This window comes from Taudactylus pleione, unplaced genomic scaffold (genome assembly GCF_031769625.1).
Source record: "Taudactylus pleione unplaced genomic scaffold, aTauple2 ptg000051l, whole genome shotgun sequence".
NCBI classification, from domain to species: Eukaryota; Metazoa; Chordata; class Amphibia; order Anura; family Myobatrachidae; genus Taudactylus; species Taudactylus pleione.
In genome coordinates, this window is record NW_028284453.1 from 6475354 (window position 1) to 6496255 (window position 20902).

Here is a 20902-nt window from a genome sequence, read left to right on the forward strand (position 1 = left end):
CGATGTATGCTGATCCTAATCTGGTGCCAAGTATATAAAGCTAAACCATATTTAGTGTCAAGTATAATATACTGAGCCATATCTGCTGCTAGATATAATATGCTGATTAATATCTTGTGTCAAGTATTTAAAAGTAAGAAAAAGCTGGTGCTACAAGGCTAAATAGCATCTGGTGCTAAGTTTAAAATGCAGAGCATTGCCTGGTCCATGATATGTAAGGCCATATATCCTGGTGCCAAGTATAATATTTAGAGCCATGCACTTGTCCATTTTGTTTTGACTCCTGGTGGTGATCCTGTCCTGGCCTATTGACTACCTGTTTGTCATAAGGTGCCTACACACTTAGCGATTTTTTACACGATCTGCCCAATCCGACACATCGGAACGACAGATCGTGTTAAATATGTCCTAATCATGAGTCTCCACTCACGATCACGATGCTGATGCGCGTCCCACCTGGTCGTAGACCGCATCTTCAGATCTGCCGTGCTATAGGGCAGATCTGACCTATCTCAGTCACGATGCGCTGGAAAAAGAAGGATGCACGATAGATCGTTTGTCACATTGGACACATTTTTACACCAAATCGTGTGCAGGACTGCCGGGGAGATCAGGGGAAATCGTACACAATGTCGGATCATGAGCACATCGCCAAGTGTGTAAGCACCTTTACCCTCAGTAATATCTCTGCCTGCTTGGACCCTTCAACCTGGCTTTGTTTAATTAATCTCTGATCTATGTGACTTTTTCTTCTGTTGGTTCCACCCATCCTTTCCGTGTATTCTGATTGCTGTTTTTGGATTGCATTCCCCTTTACTTATTGCTTTGCAGATCCACATCTGGGTATGTATTTATTATGTGTACATATGTCCTGGGATAATCGTATTGGGTGGAGGGTGCAGGTATAAAAGATGATGGTCGCAGCCCTAACTGGCTGTTTGCTAAATCTCCGCTAACACTGATCTTCTCATCGGTTGGTCATATATTAATCTTTTGTTAAATTTTAAAACCAGGCCTGCTGTGAGCATAGGCATTTATAGAATAGGTCCGACTCTTTTTTTCTATTATTTGTGATTTTATATAGTCATCAACTAAAAAGCAAATATATATATATACACACACACACACCATCTTGAGAGACTTGGGGCCTGATTCAGAACCGCTCGTAAGCGGCCGCTCGTTCGCTCCGAGTGATGTTTGCCCAACTGCGCATGCGTACGGATCGTAATACGCATGCGCGAACCAGTCAGTGCAGCCGAAAATCGTTTGTTCGCTAAATAGCGAATGCCTGCTAATATGAGTGACAGGAGGAGGCGTATGTGGGTGGTAACAGGGGAAGGTGCTTTAAAACGGGGAGTGGAAATCAGAACACAGGCGTGCTTAAAGGTAAAAACGGGCGTTTTATGGGTGTGCATAATTAAAACAGCAGCGTCATTGACCACGTCACTGGGTTATTTTATAGCCAGAACTGCTTGCAAATTTGTGGTAGCAAACACCATAGAGGCGTCAACAGACCGCAAAGAGCGAACGGTTCATTTGAATAGCCACCCCTATTTTCTGGACGAGCGAGCGCTAATTATGTCCGGCTCTGAATCAGGCCCTTGGTACGCACATTTTGTGTGTGTGTATATATATATATATATATGTATGGAAAGTAAAGTTATCTTGTATCCTCAGCACTCCATCAACACAGGAGGAAAGACGTACGTTTTGTACGGTACTACAGTAGGGGAAGAGATAGACCCCCTTCCGTAGATGTACGATGATGTCATCTACTAGCGTCTAGATGCTTTTCCGGGAGAGGCCCTGACGTCATCAGCTACTGTATTGGCATAGAATCTCACTTCCGCCCTCACTGTCACTTCGGGGTCCTAAGCATGAAGGGGAAATAAGCTCTACCGTAAGGGAGGGTGTACTATGTCCTCTGCCCGCCCATACGAACGACGTTTGCACAGTAGCTCCACCCATTTGCGGGTCACGTGTCAACTACTGGCAGCGTCGTCACGTCATTTCCCTGCGTCAGTGGACGGACGACATAGAGCTGAGCGGCTCAGCAGCGACACTTCCGGGCTTGGAAAGGTAAACAAAGCGACTGTGTGGTGTGTTGGGGGTAATGGGGGAGAGGGTGCTGTATAATGACTGCACAATGGTAATCCTTGCAATCCCGGTCCGTACCCCGGCTACTCCCTCCTCTATAGCTAACTATATAGGTCACAGGCCCCCTTTGCATTACCTGAGTAGGTTGGTCACACCTGTATGTGTGTTTGTCTGTGTGTATGTATATATATATATATATATATATATATATATATATATAAAATATACTCACACACACATTCCAGGGCATTTTTATTAATAATTGTTACTGTTTTAAAATACATTGAACCTCCCTTTCCAGCTCACAGTGTTTTTATCAGTCAATGTAGAGGAGCCACGTTTTATTTGTGTACAGCAGTGGTGTCAAACTCAGGCCCTCCAGCTGCTATGGGACTACATATCCAAGCATGCCCTGCCACAGTTTTAGCATGCTCTAGTATGAAAACTGGCAGTGCATGCTGGGATGTGTAGTTCCACTTCAGCTGAAGGGCCCGAGTTTGACACCACTGGTGTACAGTTTTGCACAAGCAGAGAAATATGCAGCTTCCTCATTAGAGCTCGCTAGTCTTTCCCCTTTATTAGTAGCGGATGCAGATGTTGGATTATGTTTTACACCTTAAAAACAGCCCTGAATCATCCTTGCCCTCTTACACACTACCCAGGTTTTTTTTTCCCTTCCCATCTTTATTATCCTCTTTCATTTCTAAAGTTCTCACATCTTTTGCAGCGTTACACATTAAGGTGGATTGTGACTTAAACTACATATAATCACATGAAACGCATTGTAAAGATGGCTCTGCATGTAAGAGACTGCAATCTAAGAGTTGTTGGTGACAAATTATACAGAAGATAGGAGTACTTACGTTGTTTTGCTTTAGTGGTAACTATAAAGGATCCTGTTATCGCTAACCTTTTCCCTCCCCCACTTATTCACAGCACCGAATGTTAATTGAACTAACAATTCAATTAATTGATTGACAGTGATGTCTATAATTAAGATTACGTGATCCAAACTAAGTGAGTGAAGCCAAGATATCAGCAAGCGAGTCTTAACTAATGTGTATTAGGGTGTGAGGAAATAGTGTTCATTCTAGCACGTAATCAGTAAGGAGGGCATATTTTAATTTTGAAGGGCAACATTTTATATGCGATGCATCACTATAGCTAGTAGCTGTAGTGATCCGTCACGTATAAAATTTTGACTTTCAAAATAAAAATATGCCCTCACTGATCACATGCAGGGTGCTAGAAAGAGCACTAGAAATACACAATGTAACTTTTTACTTGCAGCTTTTTCAATTCATAAGAGAATAATACATTAAGTTAAAACTACATTAACATTTAAAAAGGTCCTTCCAGTAAAGAAGGTATTTAGAATATCCTTACGGTCCAGACAGTATATTGAATACGGGGTAAAATTACTGTTGGTGGCTAGTGGGGCGAGGTCAATGTCATTATGTATTGGTTTATACCCCTTTTACACCAGAGCTAAAACCTGGGTTATTGCAGGGTTAACCCGGGTAGCTCCTTGGTGTAAAAGGGGACAGGGTTGGGTTTCCGGGTCGAGTGACCCGGCAGTTCAACCCAGGTAGCTTGCAGGGTTTAACACGGGAATAACCAGTGAAACCCTGCAGTGTAAACGGTGCGATCCGGGTCACGATGACCTGGAGCGCACCGCATCCTGGCCGATTGGCCAGCTTCAGTGGCGCTTGGAGATGACGTCATCTCCAAGCGTCCACTACCATGCCAGAAGAGCTGGGTCACTGCAGACCTGGCTCCGGTTTGAACGGCGTCGTCTCGGGAATTTCATGGGTCGGCACCGGCTAAATTCTGGGTCTGATTCGGGTTTGGAACCCTGTTCCAACCTCCGGGTCAGACCCGGAATTTAGGTATAAAAGCAGTATCAGTGATGATGCATCCCATGTTAAAGGTAGAGTAACACCATCCTAAGAGTGCGTACACACTAGGCGATTAGGAAAGACAGTATGATTATGAAATCGTAATCGTACAGTCGTTCCTGATCCCCCTGTAGTGCCTACACTGAACGATATGTCGTTCAGTGTAGGCCCCCTCTATCATTCCTGAACTTGGCCAATCTGTCGTTATCTGCAGATTGTGCTGCATGTTCAGGCGATGATAGATGTCGGAAACGACCAGCGGGAGCGCGCTTTGCTGGTCGTTTTCGACATTATAGTGCACGATTCCGAAGTCGTAATCGTGCAATTGCTCAGTATTATCGCCAAGTGTGTACGCACCTTAAGATGCAAAACTTTTCTACATTTGATGAATCTCTGTCCCAATAGATGTATGTGGGGAATTACATTTTACTGCGGAAAGTAGGTTAAGGCCGGAGATCTCAGAGAGTATCTAATCAGTTTAATTAAATGCATTGCTGGGGAAATGTCTACCTTGCAAGAAATAAAAGGTAATATGCTAAAGTGCGGCACTCAAATAAGCAGTATCTCCTAAAATGTAACCTTTATTATATAAATTAAAAGCGAATTATAAAAACAGAATGTGAAGTGATATGTACTGTAACATGTATGTAGTTTATATTGTCAGTTAAAAAACGGACACCTCAAATATAGGGTATGGGCCTTAAACTAGAATGTAAGTTTAGGTAGTGGGGGTGTATTATTATCCAGGTCAGTTATCAACCTCAATTTATTGGTGATTGATAATTGACCTGGATAATAATACACCCCCACTACCTAAAGCTGCATTCTAGCTTAAGGCCTAGATTCTAAGGACTGGGGTAAATAAACTACATACATGTTACAGTACAGATCACTTCACATTCTGTTTTTATAATTCGCTTTTAATTTATGTAATAAAGGTTAAAATTTAGAAGATACTGCTTATTTGAGTGCCGCACTTTAGAATACTACCTTTATTTTTCTTGCATGCTATATTTATTCTAGGGCGCACCTCTTATGAGAAATTAAATATATATTTATTAGACCATATGTATGGTTGCAGTATATAATATGTAAAGAATTGAACTGCCCTTGTGCAAGTATTATTAAATCCCCCTTTTCTTCGGAAAATGTCTTCCTTCTGCGTGTTTGTTTATCGTTATTTAATAAATGGACCCCTTAGTACCACACAATATAGGTAATTATGTATGTAGGTATTCACATATAGAGTATTTTAAAAAGTCATGTGATTAAAAAGGACACTTGGGTGTGTTTCTTAGGGAAGCTGATAACCATAGAACAGGCTCTGACTGCTTCATGTAACCCAAGAGCTTGGATAGTGCTGGTCATTGAATGGAGTGTGACTTGTGTCAGTGAATTGTTGTCTGGGTAGTGTTATCCAAGGCTGAAATGGCTCCCTCTGATCGCTTATATCCTGTTACACCGGAGCGTCTGTAATACATTTAGTCCCTGACCTCGGGAAATAAATGTACAGGAACAAAACTGTCTCATTACCCACTTAGTAATACCTTCCTTTAATATAAAGCAGTGACTTGTTTATCGACCTGAACACTAAACCCTATAAAAGAGCAGAATATTTTGCAGACAGACTTATTTTATGAGAGAAGATGACAAGACATGGAAAGAACTGTACAGCTGGGGCTGTCTACACCTACTACGAGAAGAGGAAAGATACTGGTTTGTAGCACTACATGCTCTTGTATTTGCTATTTATAAAATATATACAACTAATGCAAATAAAATTAACATTAATTGGTTTTTTGTTTAAAAATTGCATATTCATTTGTGTAAACGCCTATATACTATGATTTGGAACCATGATAATGTCTTTGTTCCAGTCTACAGAAGTTACTGTTGCTATTGCCGTTTATTTATGAGTATTTTATGTTATTGACAAGATGTCAGCATAGGCCATAACAACGGTGACACCTGTAGACTGTAAGTATGAACTGCACCTCTTGGCATTACTTTGTGCAAGTCATCTTCTTTGTTAAATCACAGTGGCAATTTTATTTAAATATGTTTTCCTTCCATAGCTGCTTCTGGATATGGAACTCAGACCATTCGCCTCAGTAGAGATGCTGTGAAAGATTTTGACTGTTGTTGTTTGTCCCTACAACCATGTAAGGATCCTGTAGTAACGTAGGTATCTCAGTGACACTGATTAAATTCTTACATTTATAAGGTGGGACATTAATTAACTGCTCCAGTGAGAAAGCAACGTAATAATGCAGAGTCTACTTGGTATTTTATTTTGTCTGCAGAGTTATTATTTTTTTTTTTTTTCTCCCTTTGGACCTAAATTTGTTTGCTGGTGAATTCCTCCTATAAAATATCCACTTTATTCTGGGCACTTTAATGTAGATCTGGGAATTTGGGCTGAGCAACCGGAGTGGCTATTAGTGTGGTCAGGGGATTACAGTATACACAGGCCACCGAGTTAGCAGAAGTCTGACAGCTGTATTCAGAGGCATGTCTGAGCAATTTATTCTTGTGGAATCGGTATGATTTACTGCCGGACGCATGTGGAATGCCGACACCAGCATCCCGGCAGCAGTGGAAATCCCTATCGTCCTTAGGTAAGTATTAGCTAACCTAATTCTACCCCCTAGCCCTCCCTTAGGGGTGCCTAACCCTAACCTCCCTCAGTAAATAACCCTAATCCCCCCTCTAAGTGCCTAAACCTAACCCCCCCCCCTTCCTAAACCTAAGTCCCCTGGGGGGGAGGGGGGGGTGCCTAACACTAACCCAACCTAATCTCCCAGGGGGGTACCTAACCCTAACCTCCCGGGAGGGTGCCTAACCCTAAGTTCCCCCCACACGGCTATCCGCACACGGCGCCCGGTGTCCCTTCGATCGGGATGCCGGGCGTCGGGCTCCCGGCGTATGTCTAATGACAGGTGTCGGCATATCGACGCCTGTCTTTGGACCCTTGCCCGGATATGACAGTCGGGAAGCCGGCTGTCGGGATTAGGTCCGCCGGCTTCCCAACTGCATACCGTCCTTATGGATTACTATTAATTCAGTTATTTTGACAATAGAATAATTAGGGAGCATTGGTCATTGACTAAACCTTTTTATGGACAGGAAAAGCAAAAGGTGAGTTATATGCTATAAAGCAGTACTAAACAAAATATTAAAATGTGGAGTTTTCCAACATAACAATACAATGGAGAGAAATGTAGTTTATTATAATAAAATACATTTTGACTTATATTTAACATACACAACTTATTAAAGGTAAAATCCAGGTACATAAGTTACTATAATAAAAACATTTAGCTCAGCAATTATCATAATAAAAATACTTAGTTAGATTGACATATTTACTAGAAAAAAAATAAATCTGCCTATTCTCAAACGCAAAAATCTTATTCAAATATTACATTCATTTAATCCAGCGTACACCTTACATGGAGGCCATAGACCTGCATCAACATTGCATGCTTCCACACAGTATACTCTGCTACTGCTGCCAGAGACCTGCTCAATATAACTGCAGGTGTTCAAATCAGGAACAAATGTAAATGATCTGACTAATGATAAAGGTTGTAAGTCAGACTTCCACACACCTTACGATGTGTGAGTAGCATACGGATTATAGGAACAGAATGGTTCCAAGAAGACCACCGAAACGGAGCAGGAATCTGAATTGTACCCCATCGCTGTGCACTGCTGAACAGAGATCTCAGATTCTTTGTACAGCCGACGTAGTTCACACGGTCTTTGTAGTCTTGGGGTTATAGTTACTAAAGTGCGGGTGTTTAGAAGTGGAGATGTTGCCCCATAGCAACCAATCAGATTCTAGCCATTATCTTCTAGATTTTGCTAGATAAATGTGAAGTAGAATCTGATTGGTTGCAATGGGCAACATCTCCTCCACTTCTAAAAACCTGCACTATAGTAAATATACCCCTGAGTGTGGATGTAAGTGTGAGGAATAAAAAGTCCAATGTGCTAATGTCCAGGCTGAATAAAGAATCCGGTATAAAGGGAAAGATACTAAGATTCATGACAAGTTTCATTATATAAGTTATAGAAGCTCTCACTTTGTGTATGTGTATATATTCAGTTTCAGGTCAATAATTAGTATATTAGATTTAATGGACGCAGTATTAGAATTAGTTTTTTCGATTGAGAGTGTTTTTTTTTTTTTTTTTTAAAGTGCATAAATGTACCTATAACACTATCAATTATGTTATTGCTGAGGTAGATGTTTTTTATATTTTTGTGGAGAATGTTCTCCCTCCATGTTGCTGTCCCAATTTCTCCAAAATGCATACTGATAGGTGAATTGGCTTCTGAAAAAAATAGAGCTGTGTGTCCGTCTGTGTTTGTTAGGGAATTTAGGGCCTGATTCAGGTTGGTTTGTAAGGCTGTGTTCACACGCACCCCGCTCGCTGCGAAAATATGCAAATGAATGCAATCGCACAGCAACCACAGCTCTATACCAAGACTCCCATCACTGTATAAAGCCGCCTACTTCCCATGACATGTATGCTCAAGTCAGCGGAAACATCCGCACAGTTATGGTTGACCTGACCCTACCCTACTGCAGAAACTGCTAAACTTCCTGTCTCCATCTAGACCTCTGCCAGCGTATAGTATCGCTGGGGCTTAATTATGCATGCCCCTGTAATGGCGTTTAAATGCCCAGGCACGCCTGCATTTCTCTGAGCAACCCCCGTTACCACCCTCAAAGGGTCACTTCCTGTCAATCACTATGTGAAGGCTCTGCGTGCTCACTCCAATCGCTTCCCGATTGCAGTGGCCGATTCGCGCACTGCGTCTTATATGCATGCGCAGAATGCAAACATCGGCTGGCCTGCGTGCGAATGCAGCCTTGTGATCCAACCTGAATCAGGCCCTTAGAGTGCAAGCTACAATGTTGTGGCCACTGGTAGTGAATGATTACTGGGGGGGGGGGGGGGGATTCACCACAGGCTAATCGATTCCCCCGGGGCTATTCAGTTATCCCTGAAGGCAGGCTGCAGGTAACTGGGATTTTTTTTTTCCCATTACCTGCAGACCAGGAAATAAATCCCAGATAAATAGCCTGGTAATGGGTGCTGCGATTATGTTAATACATAGGTCACATTCTATGTGTTAACGGCCGTTACCAGGGTAATTTAACGAGTGAAAAAGGGGACATATATTGAATAGCCCCAGGCATTAAAGCCCGAGGCAACCTTCCCTTTTCACACCCGTTAACTGATGGAGCTAATTGAATCCCCCCCCCCCCCCCAGAGTAGCAACTGAGCACACCCAAGATGGCTGAATCACCCTCTGTAATAATGTAAACTGCTTTGAGTTCTTTTGTGAGAAAAACACTATGTAAATGCTTAAATAAAAAATCTTTATAATCTATAATGATCCACATATAATGAAGTTTATTTAATACTGTAATTTTTTTTTATTTTTATATATGTAGAATTTTTCCACATTCCACCATAGATTGTTTCTTTTCTTTGTGCACAAGGGGCCTCTTTTGGTTATTGCAAAGCACTATTATACATCACAGAATGTATTTATTATTTTGACCATTACTTGTCTTCATTTAGGCCAGATGGATACATCTTTGAGAAGGAAGCAATACTGGAGTACATCTTGCACCAGAAAAAAGAGATTGCTCGGCAGATGAAGGTCAGCATCCTCCCCACCCGCTTTACTAGATCTCATCCTGCTGAATTGTCACCTATTGGGGCAGATTCCATTACACGCGAGCAGCTTTGCATGATATGCGCTGTGCACATGAAGCAATTACGGCAGCTCAATACTGCTCACACCTCAGCGGGCTGTGAGCAGAAATGAGCAAGAGCTACATCCCGCAAAGCTGTTGTCGTGTGTGATTCGTCCCTATGGTAGCAAAGTCCCATAGGAACCGTGCATGACGTGCTGATATGTGCATATCCTAATATTACAGTATGAGCAAGGTTTTGGTGCTATAACATCCCACAAAACTCCTATGGGACCTTGCACTAGTTTGATCCATACAGAACAACACACACAGGTTTATTTAGTAATTGTGTACAATGCACACACAATGCTGTGCGGTGACCAGTTATTTGTCTAGTACATTTTAGAAAGCAAATCTCTTGTTGTGAATGGCTGTAGCACATTTCAGCACATTACACCATGTTGTTAATAAGCCCAGGACAAGATGCAGTCTTTAAACAGCTAGTTATATTAGGGCAAAGTTCTGTGTGATTGTACTGTGTGTAGTGTGGAAATGTGTCCTGGCTTATAAATAATATCCTTCTATTACACAGGCCTATGAGAAACAGAAAAATGAGAAAAAGGCAGAAATGGACGAATTAAACAAAGCTGCCAAAGAATCCAAAATGAAAGGGTTTCTCGATAAAGAAATGTCCATCATCAGTAAGCCACTAAATCCTTTCACAAAGAAACCAGGTAATGTCTCGCCCTCACCTGTCTGTCACTGTGACCTATTCCAGGAAGTGAGTCTTATTGAATGATTGGGGATTTATGCATCATATCTTGTAGGGTTCCATTTACACCAATACTACTAGTAAACAGACCATTAATGTATTATTTCCTCCTTGTGTGTTTTATTTGTGTTTTCTTTTTTATTATTAATTTGTTTGCTGCTGTTTTGACTGTTTTTGTCTTCATATTATTATTATTAATATTATTACTATTATTTCTTGTTTTTTTTTGTTTGTTTGTTTTTAAATGTATGTATATGTTTTGCAGAGAGCAGCGGAGCTGGAGCAGAGGCGGGCAGCAGTCGGTGCAGTGAGGAAAAGAATAAGCAGCTTCCCAGCTTTTGGATCCCATCACTTACACCAGAAGCAAAATCAACACTTGTGAAGAAACCAGTGAGTCTCCCTTTTTGGTCTCTTTAAAGTGACATCCTTTAAAAGTCTAATGAATTTTACCATTCTGCATTATTTCAATATTCAATGTTAACCAGACAGACTTGACTGATCAACCCTACCACAAGAGGTAAGCAGCAGCAGCACATCGTGCGCCCCCCTCCCACCCAGCATCTCCCGAGAGGGGGAGGCTGTGTGTCTGCAGTGATTGCCTCCAGCGCGGGGTGAGCCAGGGTCGAGGCAGAGAGGACTCTAGGTGGGGAGCCCCTGCTCTCTGTGCAGTAAGCATTTTTGTTGCTTATGGCGACCTCTGCTGGCTGGCGCCAGCCTACTCTCATACAAGTCAACCCGGCCCTGGGTGCCTGATGTCAGCTGGGCACTGTTGGGGAAAAATGCCAGGAGGTGCACCCGTGATAGAGGCTTTGGGGAGAATACTAGATTTTTTTTAGACCCTGTTTACTTTTTTTTTTTTTTTTTAAATTGAGTATTTTTTATTGAAAATGTATTCCAATTAAACAATACAATATATCAATAAAACAGCAAACAAAAAACCCCCCAATAATTATCACACATCAAAAGTGTAAAACATATTCATTGCAAATATATAGAACACCTAATACAAATATCACATTCGCAAACTGCAGAGCATAAAGAAAAAGACGACTGCATATATAAACATATTATATAAGTATATGAAAAAGAGAGTAATAGACTCAGTGCAGAATAGTATCAACATCATCTAGTACAGAATTTACAATATATATTACACTAGAGCATTAACACTTAAATGCTAGGGCACATGTAGAAACCTCCATTCCCAATATGCATTAAATAATCATATACAGTCAGGTGCATAAATATATGTGCTTTAACTGCAGACTTTCAGATTTAATTTGAGGGTAATTACATCCAAATCAGGTGAACGGTGTAGGAATTACAACGGTTTCTACATGTGCCTCCCACTTTTTAAGGGGCCAAAAGTAATGGGACTATCAACTCAAAAGCTATTTCATGGACAGGTGTGGGCTATTCCCTCGTTATTTCATTATCAATTAAGCAGGTAAAAGGTCTGGAGTTGATGAGATCCAAAGAGCTGTCACTATCGGTGAAGCAAGCCATCATTAGGCTGAAAAATCAAAACAAACCCATCAGAGAGATAGCAAAACCATTAGGTGTGGCCAAATCAACTGTTTGGAACATTCTTAAAAAGAAAGAACGCACCGGAGAGCTCAGCAACACCAAAAGACCCGGAAGACCACGGAAAACAACTGTGGTGGATGACAGAAGAATTATTTCCCTGGTGAAGAAAAACCCCTTCACAACAGTTAGCCAAATCAAGAACACTCTCCAGGAGGTAGGTGTATATGTGTCAAAGTCAACAATCAAGAGAAGACTTCACAAGAGTGAATATAGAGGGTTCACCACAAGATGGAAACCATTGGTGAGCCACAAAAACAGGAAGACCAGATTAGAGTTTGCCAAACAACATCTAAAAAAGCCATTACAGTTCTGGAACAACATCCTATGGACAGATGAGACAAAGATCAACTTGTACCAGAGGGATTGGAAGAGAAGATTATGGACAAGCAAAGGAACTGCTCATGATCCAAGCTTGGTGGTGGGAGTGTCATAGCATGGGCATGTATGGCTGCCAATGGAACTGGTTCCCTTGTATTTATTGATGATGTGACCGCTGACAAAAGCAGCAGAATGAATTCTGAAGTGTTTCGGGCAATATTATATGCTCATATTTAGTCAAATGCTTCAGAACTCATTGGGCGGCGCTTCACAGTGTAGATGGACAATAACCCGAAGCATACTGCAAAAGCAACCAAAGAGTTTTTTTAAGGCTAAAAATGGAATGTTATGCAATGGCCAAGTCAATCCCCTGACCTGAATCCGATTGAGCATGCATTTCACTTGATGAAGACAAAACTGAAGGGAAAACAAGAACAAGCAGGAACTGAAGACATTTGCAGTAGAGGCCTGGCAGAGCATCACCAGGGATGAAACCCAGCGTCTGGTGATGTCTATGCTTTCCAGAGTTCAGGCTGTAATTGCCTTCAAAGGATTTGCAACAAAGTATTAAAAAGTGAAAGTTAGATTTAGGATTGTTTAGTTTGTCCCATTACTTTTGGCCCCTTAAAAAGTGGGAGGCACATATAGAAACCATTGTAATTCCTACACCGTTCACCTGATTTGGATGTAAATACCCTCAAATTAAATCTGAAAGTCTGCCGTTAAAGCACATCTTGTTTGTTTCATTTCAAAGCCATTGTGGTGGTGAATAGAGGCCAAAATATGAAAATTCTGTCAATGTCCCAATATTTATGCACCTGACTGTATATGCAGCATCAAGTTAAATCCAACCATAGTCTGACTCCCAATCAATAAACCTAACATAAAATTTAGAGTCTAGGTAAAGTATGCTGATCCGGCGGCAACTTAGCATATGTAGATTGTAACCATCTCTTCCAAATTTGGTCAAACTTTTATTCAGATTTACGAGTAGAATATAAATACCACTCATGAGATATTGTGGTATTAACTAGAGTAACCCACGCTTGAAACTCAGGACACGTAGTAGCCATCCACACTCTCACTATACAAACTTTGGCCAAGGTACATAAATTAAGAATGTATTGTCTAGTGTGCCTATCAAAAACCTCCTCGGCCAAAATACCAAGAGTACAAACTGCCAGAGTCAAAGCAGATTGGGGTATATTTGATGATGCAATCACTCCAATTACCTGGCCCCAGAAACTGTGCACCTTTGGGCAGGACCAAAGGAGATGCCAAAAAGGTCCCGTGGGAACATCCACATTTAGGACAAAAATCAGCATGCCCTCCAAATTGAAGGAGACGTACAGGGGTGAGGTAAGTCCTGTGTAGTATAAATAATTTAATTTGCTGGAATCTAATAGCTGCTGTGGATTCTCCTGGACTACAAAGGGCCAGAGACCAGTATTCATCACACATTGGGCCTACTTCCACTTCCCACTTTTGTTTACTCCTTTATTGTGACTGCTCACCAGTCATCTAACCTTCCAAGTCGTAAAGACGTGAGAGAGCTCTACGAGCGTTTAGTGACAATAGGAACAACTTGCGCACAGAATCCTGTAACATCAGCGGTGCACCCGCAAATTGTGTATTTAAAGCGTGCCTAAGCTGTAAATATCTGAAGAATAGTGTATGGGGAAGATTGAATTCACTACGTAATTGGGTAAATGATTTTAGAATATTATCGCAATAGACCTGTCTCAACACAGTTATTCCTCTGCTACCCCATACTGCTTCCGCCTGTAAGGATGATGGTTCTGGCAATGCTTTAGCATTCCATAAGGGAGTATCAGGGTCAATATCTGTGAAACCCAGGAGTTTATTAACCAGCACCCATATTTTAACAGCTTGTAAAAGTAGCTGGGGGCCCAGTCTACATTCCTTATTGGCCAATAGGGCCTGCAAGGGTGTATGTCTCTGAGTTGCCTGAGTTACCAGGAAAGTGTGAAGGGAGACCCTGCTTACTTACAAGGTATAGCAGCATCTGTACTTGGTTTACGAAAAAATATTGTAATAAATGATTTGCCGCCTGCAGTTTGCACCCAGAAGACTTTAGTTTTACAAAAACTTGAAGATAACTTTAGTATAAATACCCCAGTTATTTCTCTTACACTTCATCATTAGCAGAAGCCAAAGAGCCCTCATTCCTCTGTTACTGTACTCTTCCACTTCTTCTCCATATCTGCTGCTCTGATCTGTGTGCTACACTGCTGTACCCAATAGGCTCTGTCCTTACATGGGGACTTTATGATCAGTTGATAGTGAAGGTAATCCTGCAAATATAATTGACTGCATTCCCTTCAAGCCCCCATAGGGGCTCTGTCATACGTGTAAATATTTGTAGCCTAATGTGTAAACTGCAGGAATTAAGAGCTTGGTTCTATCTGCATAAACCTGTAGTTGGAATTCTTACAGAAACATGACTGTGCCCTGAGGGCCTGATCCACTACGGATTGCCATATAGCGTACACACGCTGTTCAGCTGCGATAGTATGCTAATCCATAGTAATCGCAATGCCGCCGCACCGCTACATAAGGACGCCCACATCACCTACACGCACATCCGTAATGGTTAGCAAGACTGCGGAAACATCGGTATAATCGAGTACCATCGAAGTCACATGCACAGTTAAGGCAGGGCAGACCTTACTCAGGAATGGCTTACTTCAGTGCACGCTATAAGGCTCCAGGCTGTGTATGGTATCGCAGTGGCTAATATGTGCACGCCCCTCCAACGCCGTTGAAACGCACTGGCACGCCTGCGTTCGGCTAATTCTCCACCCCCCCCCCCCGTCACCACCCACAAATGGCACATCCTGTCAATCACTCTGCGATGGGTCTGCGTAGCCGCTGTGATTGCAATAGCTAGTTCACGCACTGCGATGCATGCGCAGAACACAGCATTCGGCCGATTGCGTGCGTATAAGCAACTGCGTTCCTTGCTGAGTCAGGCCCTTTATACAGAGTTATGCGCTAGTGATGCCGCAGCTGCCATTTCTCGCAGTTGTGGATGTTTGAAAATATGCTAATTCAACAGCGGCCCGGGACTTGTACTCACCGGAGCCATCGCAGCTGTCCGCAACTGTGTACACATAGACAGCATTGGATGCAGACCAGGCAAACATCGACCCCTTCAGCGAGTCTATGGTCACTCAGAATGGCCGCCGTAACCGAGGCACCGGAGCCCTGTTTCCTGCGTATGGTTGTAGGACGTAAAATGTGACGCCCCCGCAACAGTCTAGATGCGCCTGCGTATTTAGCCGATACTCCCAGTTACCTCCGCCTAATGCTCCCTTCTTATCCATCACACTGAGAGTAAAAACTTGCAGCGTGCAACTACGGTAATGTACCTTTACACATGCGCAGTGGCGAAAACAAATCTCTCCATTTGCAAATTGTCATAGCGTACAACTCTGCCTCAAGCCCCCAATCAGAGATGGATATAAGGTTGTCACATAAGTTTTTGTTTTTAGGAAAAATGGGACAAAGAGTAGTAGAGGTTTTATTGTTTTTTTTATTTATTGTTTTTAATTTTTTATGCTATGTAGATTTCCTGAATTTCAGAATAATCTGATCCATGTACATTTGCATATATAAACTGGGAAAACTGGCCTTTCCTTACCACTCTGTTAATTGGCTTTCTACAGTCCCTAACTGATATGATAAACTTTCTTCGCAGCATTACTTCAATTTGCCCGCCCAGTTGAGCGGACAGTCACCGGCGGTCCTTGCAGCAAGTGTATGGGTAGTCTGCTGACCGCCCGTACACACAGCCAGATGCGGCGATATATCGGCCATCTTCTGGGCTATGGAGCAGATGCAATAGGTCTGTGAACGACATATCGGAGGTACACACCCGCCGACGAGTTTGCGATATATCGGTCGTCAATTGAATGGCTGATATATCGCTCAGTGTGTAACCAGCTTTGCTGGTTCACTCGTTCGAAAGCTTTCTGGACAAATTGCCCAAATCCCTAAACATACTCTTTACCCCTGCAGTTTATAGCACTAAGGGCCTAATTGAGACCCGCTCGCAAGCGGATCCGTCGTGCGCATGCACGAGACCCGGATAGCGACGGGCAATCCGTCGCTCCGGGTCTCGTACCAAAGGGGACGTGCTGTCGATGTTGAGTGACAGCACGCCCCCTTTGGTGGGCGTGCCGGGGGCGTGGCTGCCCAGACGGAGGCGTTTCCATGGGAACGCCTACCGTCTGGGGCTGGCCCCACTGACATCACAAGTGATGTCAGTGGGAGTGCTTTCGGCTGTTTGAGCCGAAAGCACTCCAGGGCTTGCGGCAACGAGACCCTACCACAAGGGTCTCGTCGCAAGCCCGATGGTCTTGACCATCGCGACCATCTTCCTGGCCGCTCGCTATAGCTGTGGGTGGTCACCCACAGCTACACGAGCGGCCGGGAGGCCGCTCTAAAAATCAAGAAGGACGGCCTTGATTCAGAGCGAGCGCTCTGTCAGAGCGTCCGGCTCTGAATCAGGGCCTAAGAGCGGATTGCAATGTTTGCCAGTCCAGTATGTGATCTGGCCTCTCCACCTTCTATTACCAAACTACCATTTCTGTGACCACTTACCTGAGACACTTAAAGCTGCCACCTGTCTAAGATCCATCTAAACTTCTGTCACTCAGTTCTGTCAGTGTGTTTGTGATTGTAAATCTTATTGTCTTCTATCTATAACCAAGTCACAGCCTTTTCTGATATATTCTGGATATGCTTGAAATGGTAAAATACTCAATACAGAACCTAATCTAGTGTTCATTCTAGCACCGTGCAGTTCCTCTTTCCTGCCTGGGGTGTCGCTCTCTGCTCTGGTGCTTCTAGCACACTGTGGTCTGTATCTCAGAAGTTTGTTGCACCAGAGCAGGGAACGACACCCCAGACAGGATAGAGGAACTGCACGGCTAGTGACAGGTGCAGGGTGCTGGAATGAACACTAACTAATGATCGCTTACAAATCATTGTACTATTATTATGTATAGGGAATTTGCCATGCTGACTCTACTCCATTTGTTACAGGACAAGACCGTTTACTGCCCCATGAGCGGGAGGCCTCTGAAGATGAAAGACTTGGTTACTGTGAAGTTTACTTTGGTAGATGAGGCAGTGGATCGCGTGGGTCTCATAAATCGTCAGGACCGATACGTGTGCGCGGTGACACGCGACATGCTGGGGAACTCTGTACCGTGTGCCGTCCTGCGACCCTCGTAAGTATGTGGCCGTTGATTGATGGAACCTTCTTATTTTGTGCTAATTGTACACAAGTTATTCAGGTCCCTGCACATCTGCATTTCGCTAAGGCTGATATATTACATATTAGAGGGTGGTGTACTGTCCTGATTTTTATTGTGACAAAATATGATCTTGACCAAAATATGACATTGACCAAAGGCAAACCCAGCTTTCATTAACTGTACTGATGTTTGACGTTGTCTATAGTATAGACCAATATAAGGTGACCCTTGTTCTGTCTATTGTTGCTAGGTTACCTATGTTCTGTTTTTCTTTACAATATATATGGAGTATATTGATTTTTGCTTTCTGCTAGTCTGTGTTTTTTTCGATTCCCCGCATGGTTTTATTTCCACTAGATATTCTGACATCCTTTTGTCTGCAGTCCAGACATCCAGTTCATTTGTACTTCATTTAGAAATTTTCGATGCATGTTCTCGTCTGGGGTCAGGTCAGCTTTACAGATGTATGCTAACACCTGGTGGTCAGAATTAGTATTGATAGGTGATACAAGATCTGAAGTGACCCATAACCCATATTTATTTACCCTCACGTTTACCTAAATTAAATGTGATGACTGTATTACAAATACCCTATCAGAGCCATAGGACTCCAGCTCTTCTGTTCCACAGGAGGTTTCTATCCTCACTGAGCTCGCCTTAGGACACCTGCGTTATGGTATGACAGGTGTACCGCCCTAGTCAAACTCCCCACCTGACACTGTCTAGTATCTATGTTGGTGTTGGTAATTAGATTTGCTGAGCTCATGCTTTATTACTATTCTGTTACTTTTATTTTGCTTTTTTCTTTCTTCTTAACCTCTTTCATTCCCCCCAGAGCCCTTATGTCTGACAATCTTGCTTAAAATACAGCAGTACGTGGGCATGCCCTATAAACAAATATCTAAACTGGTTCCCTGTGTCCTCTATAATCAAATTACCATCACACACAAAGCTCTCAGCTCTTTCATCCCTTCATATATTTCATCTCCCTCTCTGAGATCTACCGCTGACCAGCCGATGTCACTAAACTAATCAGATTGGGTGTAAGTCTTGGCTAAATCAATGCAGAGTAAACTGGGGGTTCTGTCCTACAGATCTCTCTGATATTTGATGAGGATAGGACTGTTCGCGGTCCTGATTTAAGTGTGAATCATTTCCCTTAGGAAGATGAATCTCGTCACTTACTGGATGTGGTCATGACATTAGTGATCTTCTGACATTACATCCTTAGACTGTAGGGAAACAAATGATCTTCTGGTCCGTTACAATGCTATTATATTTGTTTGGCCAGTGTCTAAACAGGCAATAGCCAGATGGATCATTACTGTGGTTCGTCACACTTTTACATTAGGGCTGGGAAACCTGTTCCTTTTATAACGTGAAAGCTCATTTTGCCAGATCAGTGAGCAAATCTTGGGTGGTGCAGCAGGGAGCTCCACCTGAGCAGCTGTGTTTGGCGGCCTCATTGTCCTCAGTACATTTACAAAGTTATACAAGTTTGATGAGTTTATGCCCAAGGACACCAGTTTTTGGCAGAAGGTGCTGGGTACCGCAACTCTGTGAGCGCATCCAACCAAAAAGGTAACTTTGGGATGGTACCAGTGCCCCACAAGTGGATGAATGAGAAGTGTCTTTTTTTGCACAAATAAAACATTTTGCTGGGTTGCACTGATGCATTTGAGTTGCAACATTTGTACATCTGTGTGTGGCTGACTCTGAATCTGTATACGACGTTCTACGATGCAGCAGCCGCAGCTTTTTCTCACGCCAAGCTCCATTATACTTCATCTGCGGCTTTGTGTTTAAAACTAATTCCTGTGCGGTTACAGTCTCAGCCCAGCGTCTCTGGTACACATTAAGTGGTGTTTAGCTGCATCTGTAAAGCACATAAGACACAAACGCTACACCGCTCGGAGAGGCTCAGTCGCGTCAGGCGTCTCACGCCGTAAAGCGTGTTAAGTATATGAGTTCACGTCTGTATGAAAATTACATAAAGTTCTTGGTCCTGCATGTACTTTATATTCTGATGAATGATTTTCAGTTGAACTGAAGCCGAGAACAATTTAATATGCGCTCTCTGCAGATTCTGTTCTATTTGTACAGTTTTATGGGTTGATTTAATTTGGAAGGAATTGTATGTAACTGGCCCTTTTGGGATATCATTTTATTTTGAAAGTGCCCAATTTCTTTTGTTCTTCAGAGGAGCGGTGGTTACGCTGGAATGTGTAGAGAAGCTCATCAAAAAAGATATGACGGATCCAATCAGTGGAGACAAGCTGAGTGAGAAGGACATCATTGTGTTACAGAGGGTATGTGTGTTACTCCCCATCCTAAACACTGACACCCTATATAACGAGCATGGCACTGCATCTCCAGGCTATCAGGGATACTGAGATTTGTCAGTGACTCTAGATATAGTCCTATCTAACTGCGGGTTCATTGCTTCATAGGTGCTTTTTAACTAGGGTTAGAGCACCTATTGTATTCATTCTTAAACTTGCAGGATGTGGAATGGGGGCAAGTATGTCAGTAGTGGAACAGGTCAATGTGGCTAAACTCTTAAATGATTTTCTGACGATGCTGTTTTGTTAACCGAACAATATGTAAGCAGTTCATCTGTTTTTTTTTTTTCTTTTAATTAGTCGTTTGTAGATCTTTTATATAATATATATCTTTGTGTTCAGCTTGATCAGAAATGCAGGGCAGGTGTAATATACAATATGTTGATTCTGGGCTCTATTACAGGGCGGGACAGGGTTTTCCGGGTCTGGAGTGCAGCTGGAAGCAAAAGAAGCTCGTCCAGTTATGCAGGCGTGATCCTGGATCGTCTGTGCGTCTACAACCAAATCCCCTGCGTGGCCTCTCACACTCATTTCCCCTTCTTCTTCCTTCAGTCAAGAATTGCAGATTGCTCTTGTTGGCTAGAAATGGATGGAGACCTATGTAGATCTTAAATAAAATACAGTCTTCCTTGTTTTTTTATGTGGGTTCATATTTTTATTTTGTGTGTGAGAGACTAAAATCTTTAGGCATATAATGAAATCAGTCAGTGCCATGCTTGTCTGGAGGAGGAAACCCCCGCACACCGACCGCCGCACCGTACAGCCAGTCTCCAGCGTGGTAGAGGAGTAGCTTACTTATCGATTTACACCTTGATATCCTTTGATTTGGACCTTTTTAGTTTTTAATGGTAACTCTGTACCATAAGTAGCTGTTCTGTCATGGCAGC

General features: G+C 42.6%; 1 protein-coding gene across 3 annotated transcripts; it reads left to right on the forward strand.

Moving 5' to 3' along the window:
* Window positions 1-1982: 1982 nt before the first annotated feature.
* On the forward strand, window positions 1983-20655 carry NOSIP (nitric oxide synthase interacting protein). 3 transcript variants are annotated; one of them, XM_088462593.1, is made up of 9 exons: window positions 1983-2079; window positions 5619-5711; window positions 6071-6176; window positions 9596-9677; window positions 10304-10445; window positions 10749-10873; window positions 17459-17646; window positions 19874-19982; window positions 20419-20655. In XM_088462593.1, exons 2-9 carry the CDS (start codon window positions 5642-5644, stop codon window positions 20488-20490), a joined length of 894 nt encoding a protein of 297 aa, XP_088318719.1. In that variant the 5' UTR covers window positions 1983-2079; window positions 5619-5641; the 3' UTR covers window positions 20491-20655. The 3 variants fall into 3 exon arrangements, with proteins under 3 accessions (XP_088318719.1, XP_088318722.1, XP_088318721.1); XM_088462596.1 differs by having other exon boundaries at window positions 2004-2079; window positions 5607-5711; XM_088462595.1 differs by having other exon boundaries at window positions 2060-2079; window positions 5602-5711.
* Window positions 20656-20902: the final 247 nt, after the last annotated feature.

Bases quoted from the DNA above. Each gene is read 5' to 3' on its own strand.
- NOSIP (XM_088462593.1), top strand. From the start codon at position 5,642: ATGACAAGACATGGAAAGAACTGTACAGCTGGGGCTGTCTACACCTAC. The intron at 6,177-9,595 runs GTAGGTATCTCA...GTCTTCATTTAG, and splicing joins TGTAAGGATCCTGTAGTAAC to GCCAGATGGATACATCTTTG. The intron at 10,874-17,458 runs GTGAGTCTCCCT...CATTTGTTACAG, and splicing joins CAACACTTGTGAAGAAACCA to GACAAGACCGTTTACTGCCC.